The sequence below is a fragment of the Pimephales promelas genome, chromosome 1, assembly GCF_988280905.1.
Source record: "Pimephales promelas chromosome 1, fPimPro1.hap1.1, whole genome shotgun sequence".
Taxonomy (NCBI): domain Eukaryota; kingdom Metazoa; phylum Chordata; class Actinopteri; order Cypriniformes; family Leuciscidae; genus Pimephales; species Pimephales promelas.
In genome coordinates this window covers 33,809,060-33,826,065 of record NC_142769.1, presented here as the reverse complement: position 1 = coordinate 33,826,065, position 17,006 = coordinate 33,809,060, and the positions used below count along the sequence as shown (strand labels likewise).

Genomic DNA, 17,006 nt, shown 5'->3' with positions numbered 1-17,006 from the left:
TAAAAGCACGTACTCCTAAATTATATGAACACTTCTCTCAACACAACAGGCAATACATTTACTACAAATGCTTTGCTAAACTCAGCATGAAACAGAAGTTGTGATAATCTTTTCTTCACTATGGTGACATTTCAAAGTGAAACAGCTTTTTGAACTTAAATGTGGTATGGGAGTCGGGACTTGATTATTTTGTCCGTCGGGAACTGATTGGTTCCATTGATTGGATTTTTGTCAGTGACAGATTGAGAAGAGATGAAAAGAGCTAATAAACACTGCAATATTCCATAAAAAACTTACAAATAAAAAGAAATCATAAGTCATTTTTTATTTTTTTATTCATGGTGACCTTAAACTCAAATCAGCATCTGACAGCAGTAGTAAATAGAACCAATGCCAAGGGGGTTCTGTGATCCCAGAGCCCATGGGGATGATATAGGCTACTCTACGGATACCATGGTCCATAATTAGAGAATTCACTCATAGGCATTCATCAACATTGTGAACGCTGTCTCTGTTTGTTTATCAAGAACATTCCAAACGATCAATATGCAGCAACACATTTCGCTCATTATCTGACTCTCCAGCTCCTGAGCTGGCACTAAAGTGTTATCTTTTGCAAATTATAAAAAACTGTATTCAAAAACAATATTATCACCTTTTTGAACCGCCACAATAGTTGCTTTACGATGAAACATTAAGTAAATGAGAAATATATATGAACTGATTTGTAGCTAGCTATAACACTTAAAATTACACTTTTATTTATTTTTATAATAAGAGAGTTATATATAAACTTTTAAATGGTGGCTGTCATAGAAAACTTGTCAGATTTATTCAAACATGCATTAAATATTGAGGAGCATTAAAAATTATAATGAATATGTAATATGGCGCATATATATATTTAACAAAATGCTAACATTTTTCTAGCTGACTAACAAGTTTATGCCAATGTGGTAGTGATCCAGCTCTCAAATTTAATCAAAAATATCTTCATTTGTGTTCCGAAGATGAACGAAGGTCTTACGGGGTTGGTACAGCATGGGGGTGAGTAATAATTAATGACTTAATTTTAGGGGTGTCCATGGTTAACCGGTTAACATTGCATAACCGAGTGAAACTGTCTGATAATAAAATAATTGTTTATTAATAAACTATTGTTTTCTAAATCAGTTTCTGCTAAAAATAAATCTCCATCCCCGGATGCACCTTTAGAGAGAAATACATAATTAGCTAGGCTACATAATTACATAGTCAGAAGATATTGGCTTTCGATTCGAATTTGTTCGTTTTAAATTGGACATTTAAAGCTTTAGTCTACTCAGGTCTTACAGGGTTGGTACAGCATGGGCGTGAGTAATAATTAATGACTTAATTTTAGGGGTGTCCATGGTTAACCGGTTAACCGATTAACCGTTTAAAATTGCATAACCGAGTGAAACCTTTTTGCTCGGTTAAGTGGCGTCAATACATATTTTCACAAAACTTTTGCGTTGTTTTTTTCTGATTGTCGATAAAAAAAATTGTGAAATGACAGCGTTTCTATTAACGGTGTTCTGCGACTAAAACATTTTTTTTTCCTTTCGCGATAAGCCATTCCAAAAATAATGGCAACGGACGTTGGTATATCACAGCCACCGTACTAGACATTATTATTAGGGACTTTAAGCAACAGCTGCTGATAGAACGGCGACGGCAGCCGGAAATAAACAGTTAACTGCCGTAGTTAAAGAGCGCAAAAATCACTAAGCAACAGTAAAGAGGACGGCATAGGGAATAATTTAATCATCAAACAAAATACAAAAAGAAAGTGGTTTTAAAAAGAAAGAGAAGGGTTGATTTTAGCACTTAATGATATGCAGAAACGATTTCAATGCCACATAACCTAAAACATAACATTAACTGTCTTAATCTGTCACGTAGTAACGACTACGGCAAATAAGCTGTTCTCCCGTAGTAGACGGTTACAGTAGAACGTCAAGAAGTAGCAGTTAATGTCGCGCATGCGCAATAGAACACCAGAATGCTGTTGCCGTTCCACCAGAGGCTGTTGCTTAAAGTCCCTATTATTTATGGAAGGAGACGTGGTGTGTCATCCATAATATTGTTAACAATTCAGCAGTGTCATTTCTTCTCATCATATTTTTCAACCGTATATATGGCGGGTCGGAAGGTCAAAAAATAGGACTAATGACTTGTCGTAGGCCACTAGTAGTTACTGACTTTCCCACAGAGGTGGATCTGTATACGTACTTTCCTCACTCACACAGTGGGCAACTCACTATCCTCACACAAAGGGCGACGGGAAAAAACATAATGGTGTATTAAATGTATTTTACCTATTTTGATGCCAATGTGCCAATGTGAAATATATATATATATATATATATATATATATATATATATATGTTCACAAATAGCAAATTTATCTCTCCCTCCCTCTCTTCCTCACTCACACACACACACACACACACACACACACACACACACACACACACACACACACACACACACACACACACAATGTTCATGCAAGAACCTTGAATATACTGGTGGTTATCACAAGATAAGTCACTTTCTAAAAAGAATTCATTACATTTGGTTATCCATATCGGAAATTACAAGCAATTTATATGGAAACTATGTCTACAGAACCAATGCCTATAGAAATCTATAGCTGCACCAAATTATTCATTTATTAACCATTAGGATCAGTTGGATAAAATAATAGACAAATGTATTGAACTGAATGAGAATAGATGCAAATCAAAAGTTTGATGGTAAGAGCTTTATGAAAGGCAGTTACTGTGAATGGAACATTTATAGATGAAATGGTTATTTTGTGTCGTGAAAAGGACACTTTGTGATTTTGTATAATCAAATTAGAATGAGCAGAGGGTTAAGCTGTGCTGTTGTTAACTGCCATAACAACAGCAATAAATTGAAGAAATTAATAGAAAGTAGTACATGTTTTTTTTTTAGCACCAGTAAACCTGAAAAGAATGTCCGTATACGCCACAATATGCCTTGCATTTTATGCCAAAGATTGACAGGAGAAAACGAGCATGGCCTGTAGTTCAAGTTAAATGTGTGCTCATCATTTTGAGGACAAAAACCCCAAACTTCACCCTGGAGCTGTATACATATGAGTGCCAATCTGTTTTCAATGTAGCTTACTTCAGGCAGCTTCTTGTCATACACACTCATTAAACTTTGACGGTTGAGGCACTTACAAAAAAAAAGGGTCATTGTGACACTGTAAAGTGACCAGCAGCATTGTTGTGAGCATTTACCTTAAGTCACTACATGACAGTTTCATGAGTTTTTAGTATTTACTAAGGCTGGGTATTGAGACAAATTTCACAATTCGATTTCGATTCACAAGCTTGCAATTCGATTCAATTTCGATTCGATTCAATATTGATTATTTTGGATATCAGTAACAATAAATGGCAAATTTTCTCAAGGAAATCAAATCTCTTAACTAATGCTGTAAACTATGGGAGTCTAGTTGTAGCCTACTAGGCTTCATTAGCCTTATATCATCATCATCATCATCATCATCATCATCAATCGGCTGCGAACAGGGTCACCAGTTTTCTCCATTCCCTGCGATCTTTGGCAACTTACCTTAGCCTTATATGAAGGTAATAATTAACTGTTTTGTAGTTATACAAACACTTAAATTACACTTTTATTTATTTTTATAAGAAGTATTATATGAAATATAAACATTTAAATGGTGGCTGTCATAAAAACTTGCCAGATTTATTCAAATATGCATTAAATATTGAAGAACATTAAGATTATAATGCATGTGTAATATGGTGTATATATTTAGCAAAATGCTCCTCTTTGGAGTTATTTTTTCTAGCCGACTAACAAGTTTATGTGGGTTTCCTGAGGTAAATATGACGATACATGACATTGATTACAAGCTGTTTAACTGACGTCTTTCCATGGTAGAAACGCTGATTGAGCGAATCAATGTGACATGATACGGATTTCGATAAGTTGTACTCTATCTTTTAACACACTTTCAGATGCTCATTCATGTTTATTTCACGCTGTAACTGGTATTATTAAGCCGGAAGAGAGATCAGCGGCAGCGCTGCTGCTTCTCTTGAGCTGCCCCATAGCGATCTCACGCCACAGCGCCAAAACGTTATTTATGTTTTTGAATTTCTAAAGAAAATGGACGTAATTTGAAAATTGAGACTTTGTTTCATATCAATAGTAACAAAGGACAAAGATTGTTGCGATTTTTTTGGATGCGTGCAACCGCGATTCATTCATTCAAATGAAACAGGATGACTAATCGATTCTTGAGATTTAAGAATTGATATCGGTTCGTAAAAATGAGAATCAATTAATATCGAGAAATCGATATTTATTACCCAGCCCTAGTATTTACTAATGTAAAATAAAAATAAAAAAATAATATAAAAAAGTTCATATATCTAACTGCTTGTATTTATTGACGAAAATGTATATGTGCAGTAATATTGCAAATGTCTCAAAACAGTGACAATTAAACCACTTTTCATCGTAGTCATTTACTGAGGTACATATTTGTACTAAGTACCAATAAACAATGGCCTGCAACAAACAAACATTTTTATAATCGATTAATCTAATGATTGTTCAAGCGATTAATCGACTAATCGTCGATTATTTCACCGCCTAATCAGTAGGTATGGAACGATTATTTAAAACATTGAGTTATACATATTCTTACTATAATTAAAAAAAAAAGAAAATCAGTTCAGCTTTTGAAATGGTCGTTTTAATGAACTTTTAGCCAACTAAACAGGTCATTCTCTTTAAATTTTCGGATTTAAAGATTTTCTGCTTTTCTTAGAACTGAAGCAGAAAAGGGGGCATTTACTTCAGGACACAAAGAATGGTAAATATTAATCTGCAAACCAATATTATAAGTAGGCTATGCAATTACAATCTTTTTTTAGATGAAAATTGAGCTGACAGAGACGTTCTCATTCACCTTTTAATTTACAGTATGAAAAAGTAACTCCCATGATATTCTTCCAAACATCACCTTTTGTAAGTCTTCTTGATTATGGAACAAAATACAGGCAAGTGTTAAGACTATTAATACCTAATAGTGTTACAATAATAAAAACAGCCCTGACTCCTAAGCTCGATCAAGCTTTATTCTATGCAAAATAATATTTATTATTACAAGTATTATTATTTTTATTGATAATATTATTACTATTATTAGTAGTATTGCATTCTCTAATCTAGGGTTTTACCGCTAGTTAGTAGAACACTCAATTCTCACCGGCTCCTCTTTTGCCGGGATGTTTCCTCTTTAAGTGTTCCAACATGCATGTTGTGCTCCCGTGAAAAGCAAGTTCCGCCTTGCATGTATTGCACACGACAGCATTCTTGGTTTGAAGTTTTGTGAAACTTTCCCAAACCTTGCTAGTTCGGATTCGTTTGCACTCCGTCATAATTCGCACATTTGCAGTGCATTACACTCTAGCGCTACAGCGCTGTAACAGTCAAATCGTGACATTTCACGCCCTTACATTAGGTCATGTGAGATCAAACGACTGCTCGACAACAAAGATATTTGTCGACAATTTATTATTGTCGACTAAAATCGTTTTAGCCCTAATAAACATGTACGTAGTAAACACTAACACAATATAGATCTTTCTTGAGTGACAAAATGCTATGATCAGCACAGATCTTTCACTGAATCTTGTCCGTTATCATATTTTCTTTTTAATGACAAGCATTAATTAGAATTTGGGGCCATTCATTAATATTTCTGTTCCTTTGTTCAATTTAGGAGCCAAGCTAAATAGAAAGCATTTGTAAAAGTTGGAATACCAGAAATTCATTAAATGTCTCAAAATTAAGTCATAGGAAATGAATACACCAAGGCATAGAGTCTCTGGGAGCCAGGTGAAAAACAGGAGAAGAATGGATGAGTAAAAAAACGAAAGTGAACCATGTCTAGAGATACTGCACTGTTATCTGAGCCCACTCTGGGGAAATGAAGAAAGACAAAGGAGAGTCCTGCCCTACTAAGGTCACAAAATCATACATCAAAATCATGGAAGCGTGTTGTTTGTACGTGTTTTGAACACACATCCTCTACTGTACAAGACGAGTGTGGGCAAGCATGGCTGTATGGCTCAAGTGAAAAACAGCTGCTATAGCTCTCAGAAGAAGCAACAGTTCTGGGTGACAAAAAAAATAGAATAGAACAAAAAAATATGAGAGCTTTAAATTAGGGCTGAACGATTTTGGAAAATAATCTAATTGCGATTTTTTTAGCCAATATTGCGATTGCGATTTAATATGCGATTTAAAAAAAAAGTTATTTACCTTCTATATTAGTCGACAAAGACAAGCAATAAATAATTGTATAGTATGGATGGGAATCTTTAGATAGCTCATGATTCGATCTACTTTTTTTCTTATTAATTAATCTTAATAACTCTTAAAATATGTATTTAATTGCATGTGTAAAAACACATACTTTAAAAAATAAATATAAAAAAACATTTAATTAAAGCAATTACATGTTAAGAATTTTAAATAGGCTATATAAAATAATATAGCTTCAAAATATAAAAGCTAGTAAATAAAGAGAAACAAAAAAAAACATTACAAGCAATAAACAAAGAGTGGTCTCAGTATTTAAAAGTAGGCTGTCTGAATGTTTTTCATTCAAGAGCTGGAGTGATTTTCCCCCTCAGTTTAGATACGATAAGCTGCATTCACACTAATGCATATATCTCTTTTGAAATTCTAAATGTGGTTTGTCCTGTTGGTTTAAGATATAACTGACCGTGTTTACATTAATTTCGCGTCATAAAAGCATTTTGACATGCAAGTACATTTACCAATGAGTCGCTCACGGCCGCATGAACGAGCGCTCTTCACAAAGCACGCGTTAGTATTTTAAAATGAAAGCAGCCTTCTCAGTGATTTTCATGGTTTTAATATACTGTATAAGCCAACTGCATTCCAAAAGACATAAATAATGCCTCTGTGAAGCATTTGTAAAGAAAATTCCCGCGGGAGAGAACGCGCACTGCAAGAGTAACGTTATAACATCAAGCAAAGCGGCAAAACCTGTTCAATGAAGCCCGCGAATGTCCTTGTAATTCGGTTCAATCCCGAACTTTATGAAATAACGTTACTATGTTTTGGAAGGTTCGAGCGGTGTCGTGTGTGTGAGTGAGGAAGAGAGAGAGCGAGAAAATAGAAGCAAGCAGATTCAGAACACGGTTCGTTTCTAAAGCACGCGCAGCGTCATCACGCATCTGTGTTTAAAAACTAAGCTCAGACTCGACTCTGAAATTCTTTGAATCGATCCAGGATTGTTGAGGAGAGGAGAGAATAAATAACACAATAAACTGTTCTTTTCTGGACGCCAGACCGCGTAGCGTGGCAAGTTGATGCTTTATCTTGCAGACTGCTTTTCTCTCGCGTGTCACGTGACCAGTATAATCGCAGCTCTTGCGATTACAAAATCGCGTTTCATCATATCGCGATTTTATCGCAAATGCAATTAATCGTTCAGCCCTACTTTAAATACTACATCTGAAGCAAGCAACAAAAAAACAAAGCCAATTGCTGGTGCGTTTGATTTAGCTCAAACTCAAAAATTACTTACTGACCCCATTTAATGAACACACCATCAAAGATAGTTATGCGTCTCTCACCCTGCAAATTTTATATGCATACAATCTTGAATCATTCTCTTATACTTAAGCAAGAAAGTGTCTGCTTTGGTTATGCAAGTTGATTTCAGAAAGGGTGAGGAAAGAAATGTCTCATGTCCTTTCAGATCCATCCCAAGAGAGCGAGACTGGGACCTATAAACAGATTTTGTTTCCAATACAGAGGAAGGGAGGAGTGAAAATCATTGAAATAGGGGGCGATGAGAAAATGTGCCAGATGTTATGCTGTCAAAAGCAATCATACAACTGTGTGACATCTGGTACAGCTCATTCTTCTATCTCACTCCTGGAGAAACCATCCTCTCGATGACTTCAGTGAAAACGGAATGAGGAAGTGCAACAAAAAGCCTGCATACAACCAAAAACTTACTGATAAGCCCTGCGTTTCAGGATCAATGATCAAATGGCATTAAACATTTGCTCAAATGGCTTCTACCAAATAAGTAGCCTAAATAAAACTTGCTGAAATAAAAAGACCCAAAATTCACTTCACAAACTTCATAATAGTTTACCATTCATTGACAGAGTGTGCTACAACATAACTTGGCCACAAACACACATTGTAGTCTTTGTTTCAGTTGTGTTAAAATATGTTCCCAGGTAATTTGATCATGATCCAAATTCATCCAATCATAAGCTGAATTGTGGTCAGAAGATATAATACATAACAAAAAGGCTGGAGCTGCTGTGCAACTCCACATAGAAATGAGATGTCCATTAACTGAATGTCCCCCGCATTGGCCGGTTCCTGTGCAGACAGCTTTGCTCAAACTAATGGAGCAAACTATTTTTCTGCTGTCTATTTTTGTGTTGCGTCAGTCCTGAAAGACTGCTTTGTAAACTTTACTTGGTGAAAACATTATCCTGCCCCTCCACCCCTGGGCCTCCGGTGACAACAGTTCCACGATTCGAGACCCGCAGGTTTTATTGGCCAGCACAGAGCTACATTTTCTGGCCCAGACCTGCCAATTCAAATGCTAAAACTAAGCTGCATAAAAGTGCATACTGCATACTTATTAATCAGTCTCTGAAATCCATGCAGTGAATCAGCTTAATCACTCCAAGTACAAAGTAATGACATTCATGTTATCAAAAACTGCCTGGAGACAAAAATTGTCTGAAACATCATCTTTCTCCTTTAGTCAGCCTTCCTGAATTAATGAAATCAGATCAAACGAGGCACCAATTGCCCATGTTCAGAACAGAGCTTAGGTGGCTTTCAAACCACATTGAATCTGTGCGTTTTTACATAATTTATAATGCATTGACCATCAGGTTTAAATATTACTTTGATGCATATTTCTTATCAAACAGGAGGATCATAATAATCTGATATTGTGCGCGGTACACATACTTGAAACTGAACCAGCTTAGGTAGTTTTCTTTTCCACTTTGGAAAAGCTAAAACCTTGTTTTGGACTTACATTTACCCCCACTGCAATATAATTAATACTTCAGTTCAACATCAAAGCTCAAATGAATTCTCTTTGAGGATTGAAGAGAGAACCGGACTGCAACTCATTTTACTGCAGTAACATGACATCCACTCTGCCATGTTCTGATGACTGGGTTCCGGGCTCCTGTCTTTTGAGCTGTACATAGAAAGCCTGGGGGCTTTCAACTACAACAAATTCCCACTCCCTGTAATCCCCAGCCATTTATTCATCCTAGGTTAACCTTCAATACTCACTGTCAGTTTCCCACTACATTGGGGGCCCGAGCTTAACACAGGAAAGCTTTCAGAGAGGCTCAGTGGGCACTAGAGACACGGACACGGCAAAGCTTTCAGACAGACGGGCACAAACACTATGATACACTATGTTTATACACTCCTGAACTTCCACCGATCAATTCGGAAAATAAATAAATAAATACTGCACGATATTCCTGGTGGACTGGATGATTGATTCTATTCAAAACGTTTTACTGATGATGAAAACTAAAACTTTTTATACCATAGTCTGACTAAATACTTGATTCTGTAAGGTGTGTAGTCTAATTTTTTCACGGACACGTTTCAGTCAGTTTAAAGACTGTTCTTTAATGTGTTGTCTTCTTTGAAGCACACATACACATTCATACACAGAAACCGGTCAACCCCCCAACTTTTATTAATGAAATACCTTTGCTATTCACTGCATGAATAATTTGCCTCTGCGTCGTGGATTAAAATCGTGTAATGCAAAATCCCAATTGAATTCAAACGAGAAGTTAGGAAATTATGATCAAATCATGAAATCAGATTCCACATTGTGAAGTGACTGGGCATCACAAATTTTGACTCAATTCAGAAGTTGCAATTAGTTTAATTCAATTCAGTATGATTGGATGATCAACTAATTGTCAATCGGGGACAGTACAGGTCCATGTTAACACTTTGCACCATCAAAATTAACCAAGTGAAAAATTGGTTTCAAACTTTCATTTTCCATTTTTTGGGAATAATTTACAAACGGAAAATTGTCTCAGTTAAATTTTCTACGCGCTTGGATTGTTCCGTTTGAAAGAGTAAAAAAAAAAAAAAAAAAAAAAAAAAAAAAACACCGTCGCCCAGCCTCTCGGGATACATAGTGTTGAGTTGTGATACATGTGTACATGGGATACATGTGTAGAGTTGCATGTACCCCATGCACACCGCTTGACCATTTTAAACTTAAACTGACAAGAAAAAAAAACATAAAAACAAAAGAAAACTGACTAACTGCAATGCATTCCAATGGACGTGGAAGCAGAGAATGTCCGGGTGTATTGGGTTAGCTATGCACACTGTGATTGGCTCATCGCGTTTGGGGGCGTGGCTTAGTCATAGGTCAATTGCGATATGGACTTGTGCAAGAGAACCACGAAAAGACTGCTAGTGAGAGACATTCCTCAAAATATATTATTTTGTGTTCCACAGAAGAGATAAAAGTTATACAGGTTTGGAATGTCATGAGGGAGAGTAAAGGATGACAATTTTCATTTTCATGTGAACTGTCCCTTTAAGCAGTGTACAGTTGTCCTGATTTCACCCTTAACAGCTGGAGAACAAAGAGGCCCTTAAAATGCCTATTTGTAATGCAAACAGCTTCAATGATTCAACAAAGAAACACTACGAAGATATTTTTTTAAGATATGTTATCAAACTGTGGAATTTGCAATCAACTAAAAACAAAATGAAGGCAGAGAGTTTTCAGTAATTGATCTCTCAGGCTTGATGGCTTTTGGTAGTTTGTTCACATAATTGAAAAAAGAAAACAGAAACTGAGATGCAGTGGGACATTGTGCAAAAATTTCATTCAGGCCTCAGGCATGCTTCAAGGGCTCCACAGAGCCAGAAACACCACTATGTGAAACACTATGATACTACTTTATAAGACAGAGTTGAGTTGAATGTAAACATAGCAGTGCGCTTCAGTGACTAAACATCTTCTCCAGGGTTAGTTCACCCCATATTGAAATTTGTGTCATCGCTTACTACCCCTCATGTTGTTCCAAAATCGTTTGACTATTTCTTCCAAGGAACACAAAATGAGATATTTCTTGGCTGAATTGGTAATGTTCTTCCATGTGGACAAAAACCACAGAATCCAGTCATAATAAAAATTTATGATTAATAATAATCACAACTGAGATGGACCTGGACTAGTGTACGTGAATGTATGTCTGGATGTTCTGCGTGTCTTTGTGTGAATGAGCAGCACAGTTTACACTCAGCGTCTGGGGTCTCACTATATACTATAGAGTTCACTTCATGAACATTTCATAATTTCCTTAGACAAAACTATTTTTGATTATTAATTTTAAACACATTTAAACTATGGACCCTTTTCACAGACTGTGATTACGCATTTTAATGCTCAGCATTGTAAATCATGTAATGTTTTTAATAGGCTAATTTCTATTTATAAAAAAAAATGTATGTACATTTATAATCACTATACTTTGTATTACCGTTGCATCAAACGATAAAAAATAGTTAACACTACTGTGAGGGTGTTTCTGATACAGCAGCTGTAAAAGTAATGGTAAGATTGACATTTCTCTCTTCTGACTGCTGTTATCAATCTCTCTATTTTTTCCTCTTTTTTGAAAGTTTTGAAAACATTATTTTAGAGATTTTCTTTTGCCATTTTGAGCAAATGGTAACAAAAAAATATATTTAACGTATTCTCTCATTCACCGCTATAGACGTTCACCAAACTATGACAAATTCCACTTCTGAGAAACCCAGAAATGTGAAAAGGGCGGAAAATTCAAAACGGAAAACACAGAATTTGAAAAATAAAAATAAATTTCACAGGACCCTCACAGGTTCATACGGGTGTGGAACAGCATATGGTGACAACATTTGCGTGAACTACAGTATATAATTCCAGGATGTTGTAAAGAGTACAACTACAAACAACTCATTATTGATGTTTGAAGTATTTTACAGTATTATTACTGGTATATAAATCATTTTAGTGCATACTGCAAATAAAACAATTTATGCATAGTGCAGCCTCTTTCCTGTTTTTATGGTATATAAATCATTCAATGGGTTAGGGGGACCTCAATATATTGCAGATATGCTCACTGAATATAAACCCAACAGATCACTCAGATCATTAGGATCACATCAGCCAGAAATACCAATGGTTTACTCTAAGCACTGATTTTAGCTATTATGCCAGCCGCAGCTGGAACCAGCTTCCAGAGGAGATCAGATGTGCTCTTATCTGTAGTCACATTTAAATCCAGACTGTTTAGATGTGCATTTACTGAATGAGCACTGTGACACTCTTCGCCCATCTGTTTTTACTGAACTTTATATTATTTTTTTTATTCTAAACTGGTTTTAATTAGTCTTATTTGTTTTGATTATTTTAATTTATTCTATGTAAAGCACTTTGAATTACCATTGTGTATGAAATATGCTATATAAATAAACTTGCCTTGCCCAAATAAATAAGATGTTAACATGCTCCACGGCTATTAGAACATTCCTGTATACATAATCCAAATAAACATTTGTTTATTATTGCACATTCTACTTCTAGAAAAACTAGAAATCCTCTCTCTTGCCTTTTATCATTTATTCGGTAAATTGGGATAAAGTGTAAAATGAATGAACTGCAAAATGTAGATTGTGACTCCTGCAAATGTGTAAGAAATGATAAAAAGTAATAATTCCATAAATGTTTCTTCCATTCCTGCTTGACTTTTCACACTCGTCTATTTCTTCTAATAGAACCCAAAATTGCATTTGTTTAGATAAGATATAAATTACTTATTCATTAACAGGGGATATTTTGAAGGTGCTAACATTGAGACAAAACATAACTAAAATATTTGTGTGCATACAAATTTACTGAATGAATGCTGAAACTCTGAGAGAACTCCTCCAGCCATCTACACACATCACAAAAAGAGAGGGTGTGCTCCCATGGTCCTTTGTGTTCTGTTAAATCAGAGAGCAACCAGTGACAATAGTCCGGCTCTGAAAGCCTGTGGAAATGCTTCTTTCCCATGTGTCAAAAAAACATCAAGTCAAAACAGAGCTCATAGAGTAAGAGAGCAATGATCATCAAATGCTGAGTGAACATGATATCGGTTCCTCTCAATCATTTTCACCATGCAGTGAGATCCCCTCCTTTTAAAGCCAGTTCAAAACAAAACCCATGAAAAAGCCCCTTCAAAAACTAACCCCCATGCTGCTTCCCACACGGTTCTGTGTGCCAGGCTCTTTGACATGGAAATTAAAAAGAAGGGAGGACAAAGATTTCAAGTGTTCAATGCATCTGCATTTAAGGGTGTTTGAGTTATTTTAGATGTTCGAGGGGAAAAAAACATTGCGTCATTTTCAGAAAATCAATGTATTCTAATAGAAATAATGATCTCTTATCTACATACAGAATATGTAAAACAATTTCAAATACAACAGCAATGAGAGGCAAGTGTAATTAAAATTTTCCAAAGTTAGACCAAAAAGTTCCCTATTAGTGAATGTGACATGATGAGGTGTCAAAAGATTTGCCTTAATGCAAGATGATCTGAGTAAAGCCTCTGAGAACAAAACAACTATGAGTAGTGCATACAACACACCGGAAGATATATGAAGTAATTCAACTATGCCAAGAAACAAAAATCACGCAATTTTGATTCAGTAGTTTCCATACATTAACATAAACCAAAGCAAATCTGTTTCAAACTCTCAACTTACTGTGATGGTAACTTCATGCTTTTTCAGTCGATACTTCAAACTCTTCATGTTTTCTCCTTGTTTGAATAAATAAAAAGTAGCACGTATATTAGTATTTGAATAAAATAAAACAACAGTTACGTTTTACGGTTTAGTTTGATTACGCAAAAAACTACTTTTAACGTCTGACAACACACTGCGATTTTTCACCTGACGCGATACACCACCAGGCTTATCTGGACTCGTTTCCTTACCGACAACTGCGTAAACCAATAGTACAGAGCCATAGCTGAATAAATTATGTTTTGGCCAATCAGACTTTAGAGAGGGCGGAACTTCCTCGTGGTCCTAGCAGCGTTTGAAATTGTAGCAGGGAACAACAGGAGACGCTGTTGTACGTCTGACGTCACCCTTACCTGGAAAAAGGCTGGACTTTGTCTCAGATTCAGGGCATGAGAGAGATAATTTGGAAAACATTTATTTGATATCAACAGCTGAATTGCTTTGGGTGGAGGGAAAAGAAAAATGTTATGTTGGCCAATAGCTAGCCTATAATAGTGATTTTCATTAGTAGCCTAGTAGCCTACTGATTAGCTACAGAGTCAGTATTTATTATGATGCTATATATATATTCATTGATGATTCAAAAATAATATTGTTTGAAACATGAGTTTCAGTAATACCTGGTGCAAAACAATAAATCACAATCTGAGCTAAATTGTTATTTTTTTTAGTTTTATAATTCCAAAAAGAAATTTTGCGTAGGCTACCTTTTGGCAATTTTTCATTTATTTATTTATTTTATATCTGAATGTATGTTAATCATTGGTTATATTTATGCCTCTTAAGAGATGTGTTGCCCCCTTCTGGCCTTGAAAAGAACTAGAGAAACGAGAAGCTCTTTGATGAAGCTGGTGACGTCATTTGCGCTTCTTCGAGGTTAGAGCAATGTCAGATGATTACAGTTAACAACACACACACACACACACACACACACACACACACACACACACACACACACACACTTGTTTTTAAACGTCAGTCCAGGTGATAGGCTATGCTTTTATGCAGGAAAATGTTTAGGCCCTACATGTGTCATTTGCAGTTATTTGAAATGATTGAACGTGTTACCACAACAAAAGTCTCTTTTTCCATAAATAAAATGTATTTCATTTTTGCACTATTCTCTCGTTATTTGACACATCTGATATTTATATATTTATACATTTTAAGTTAGTATAAATTGATAGGTTGCCTTTTCCCATAAGCGAAATTATACAGTAGGCCTATGTAGCCTACATCGTTGGATTATTTTTGTACTTGTTTATAGATTTTGTCCAAGAAGTGAAAGAGGAAGAGGCCTGATTGTCCTTCTATAAGCCCTCGGGTCAATGTCAAACAGTTATTTGGCAGGAAATTTGACTCTCTCTCGCTGCCAAATTTTGGTTCATGGACAAACTATCATAATAATATTAGCAGAACAATTTGATGAATGACTACGGTTCATTTACTAATATTCGGCCTCTGAAAGATTGTTGACGACCTTTTCTTATATCATAATTTCTAATAATAATTAAATAAAATACAACAAATTATAAATTGATTACAATGACAGAGAATTAACATTGATGTAACATTCACCATGTGAGAACTTTATATGCAGTTATTTTTTTGAGCCAGGACAGTTAGTCAAGGATACTGCAAGTATTATTTTCCCTTTGGAGCATAAGCAGGGATAGATTTTCACAAAATGTGACTTCATCAAGGATGACACCAAGTGTTTCGACACTCCTGTAGGCAACATCTGTGCGACCTTCAGCCGATAGTGAGAAATTTGGTGAGGTGGATTTTAGCTGGAAGTAAGAATAATACCTCTTGTCAAGTTTAGTTTGAGGTGTCAAGGGGGGATGTGGACATTCTGACAACACATATGCAAAAAAAAAAAATCATCATGTTATCATTCCACAGCAGTAGTCATGAAAAGAAGCGAGTCTGGCTTATAGTTTTTCGTGTTGGTGATAATGTGGTTTCTTGACACTGTTAACCCTTGGTGTAATTTCCAGGGTAAATGTATAAAATAGCTAGTGTTTTGCTGTAGGCCTAATATGGGGGAACAGTATTTTACTGTAAAAAGCCTGGTAACATCTAATATTGTATTATGTTAAGTATGAAGTGAGATGGTAGCACCACTACATACAGTAATGATTTGACATCAGAAGAAAGATAACTGCCAGAGAGGGGATTTGGATAGGATCAAGAGGGCAAGTTCACAAGCTGAAGTGCTTAAATTATCTTCTAACAGTCTTTTAAACATGTATGACATGTGAATGCTGGCCATAGTTAGTGTAGCTCGATTGAACCTGTTCATGGGTTCAATTCCCCGATAACACACTGATAAAATACTCTACACTCTAAAAAATGCTGGGTTGTTTTAACCCAACTTTGGGTCAAATATGGACTAACCCAGCCGTTGGGTTAAATTTTTACATTACATTTTTAACCCAACATTTTGGGTTTGTCCATATTTGACCCAAAATTGGGTTAAAACAACCCAGCATTTTTTAGAGTGTAGGTTTATGAAATCCTCATCACTATGTGAGAGAGGATCCATTGTGTGTTCATTCTGCAACATTCTTTAACAGGTCTTTCATTTGCCTATATGCAAATAAAGTTCAAGCGTAATTAGTCCTTAATTGTTTGAAATAATCTCCTGATAAATCATATTCCCATACAACACAATGTGTGTTGAAAACATGATTGGATGTTCAAACTATTCTATAAACTTTTACAGAATTTATTATGAGCCATTGTCAGACTTCGAAGTCTCACTAGAAAGAGCAAAACAAAACACAGACATGATCAAATGTATTTCGTTCAAAAAGGTCAAACAAACAGGCCTAATAAGAAGAAGAAATTACAACAACAAAGATATCAACTGCAAAAGCAAGTCAATTACAATAGGTGCAGTACAGTACATTTACTTCTTCTTTTTGATTTATATGAATAATTTAAGAGGCAGACTGCAATATTACTGAAATGCCGTGGGCAGAATCCAATGGGGCAAATTACATTTTAAATGTGGGTACAATTCTTATCAAGGGAATATGATATGATGATGT

General features: G+C 35.5%; 1 protein-coding gene across 1 annotated transcript in view; it reads right to left on the bottom strand.

Annotated features, from left to right (window-relative positions):
• Window positions 1-14,123, bottom strand: part of uacab (uveal autoantigen with coiled-coil domains and ankyrin repeats b) — a 50,063-nt gene extending 35,940 nt beyond the window's left edge. Inside the window, exon 1 of the mRNA XM_039653586.2 lies at window positions 13,909-14,123. Coding sequence (XP_039509520.2) covers window positions 13,909-13,956 — 48 coding nt within the window. The 5' untranslated portion in view covers window positions 13,957-14,123. The remainder of the gene's footprint in view (window positions 1-13,908) is intronic.
• Between the last annotated feature and the right edge of the window lie 2,883 nt (window positions 14,124-17,006).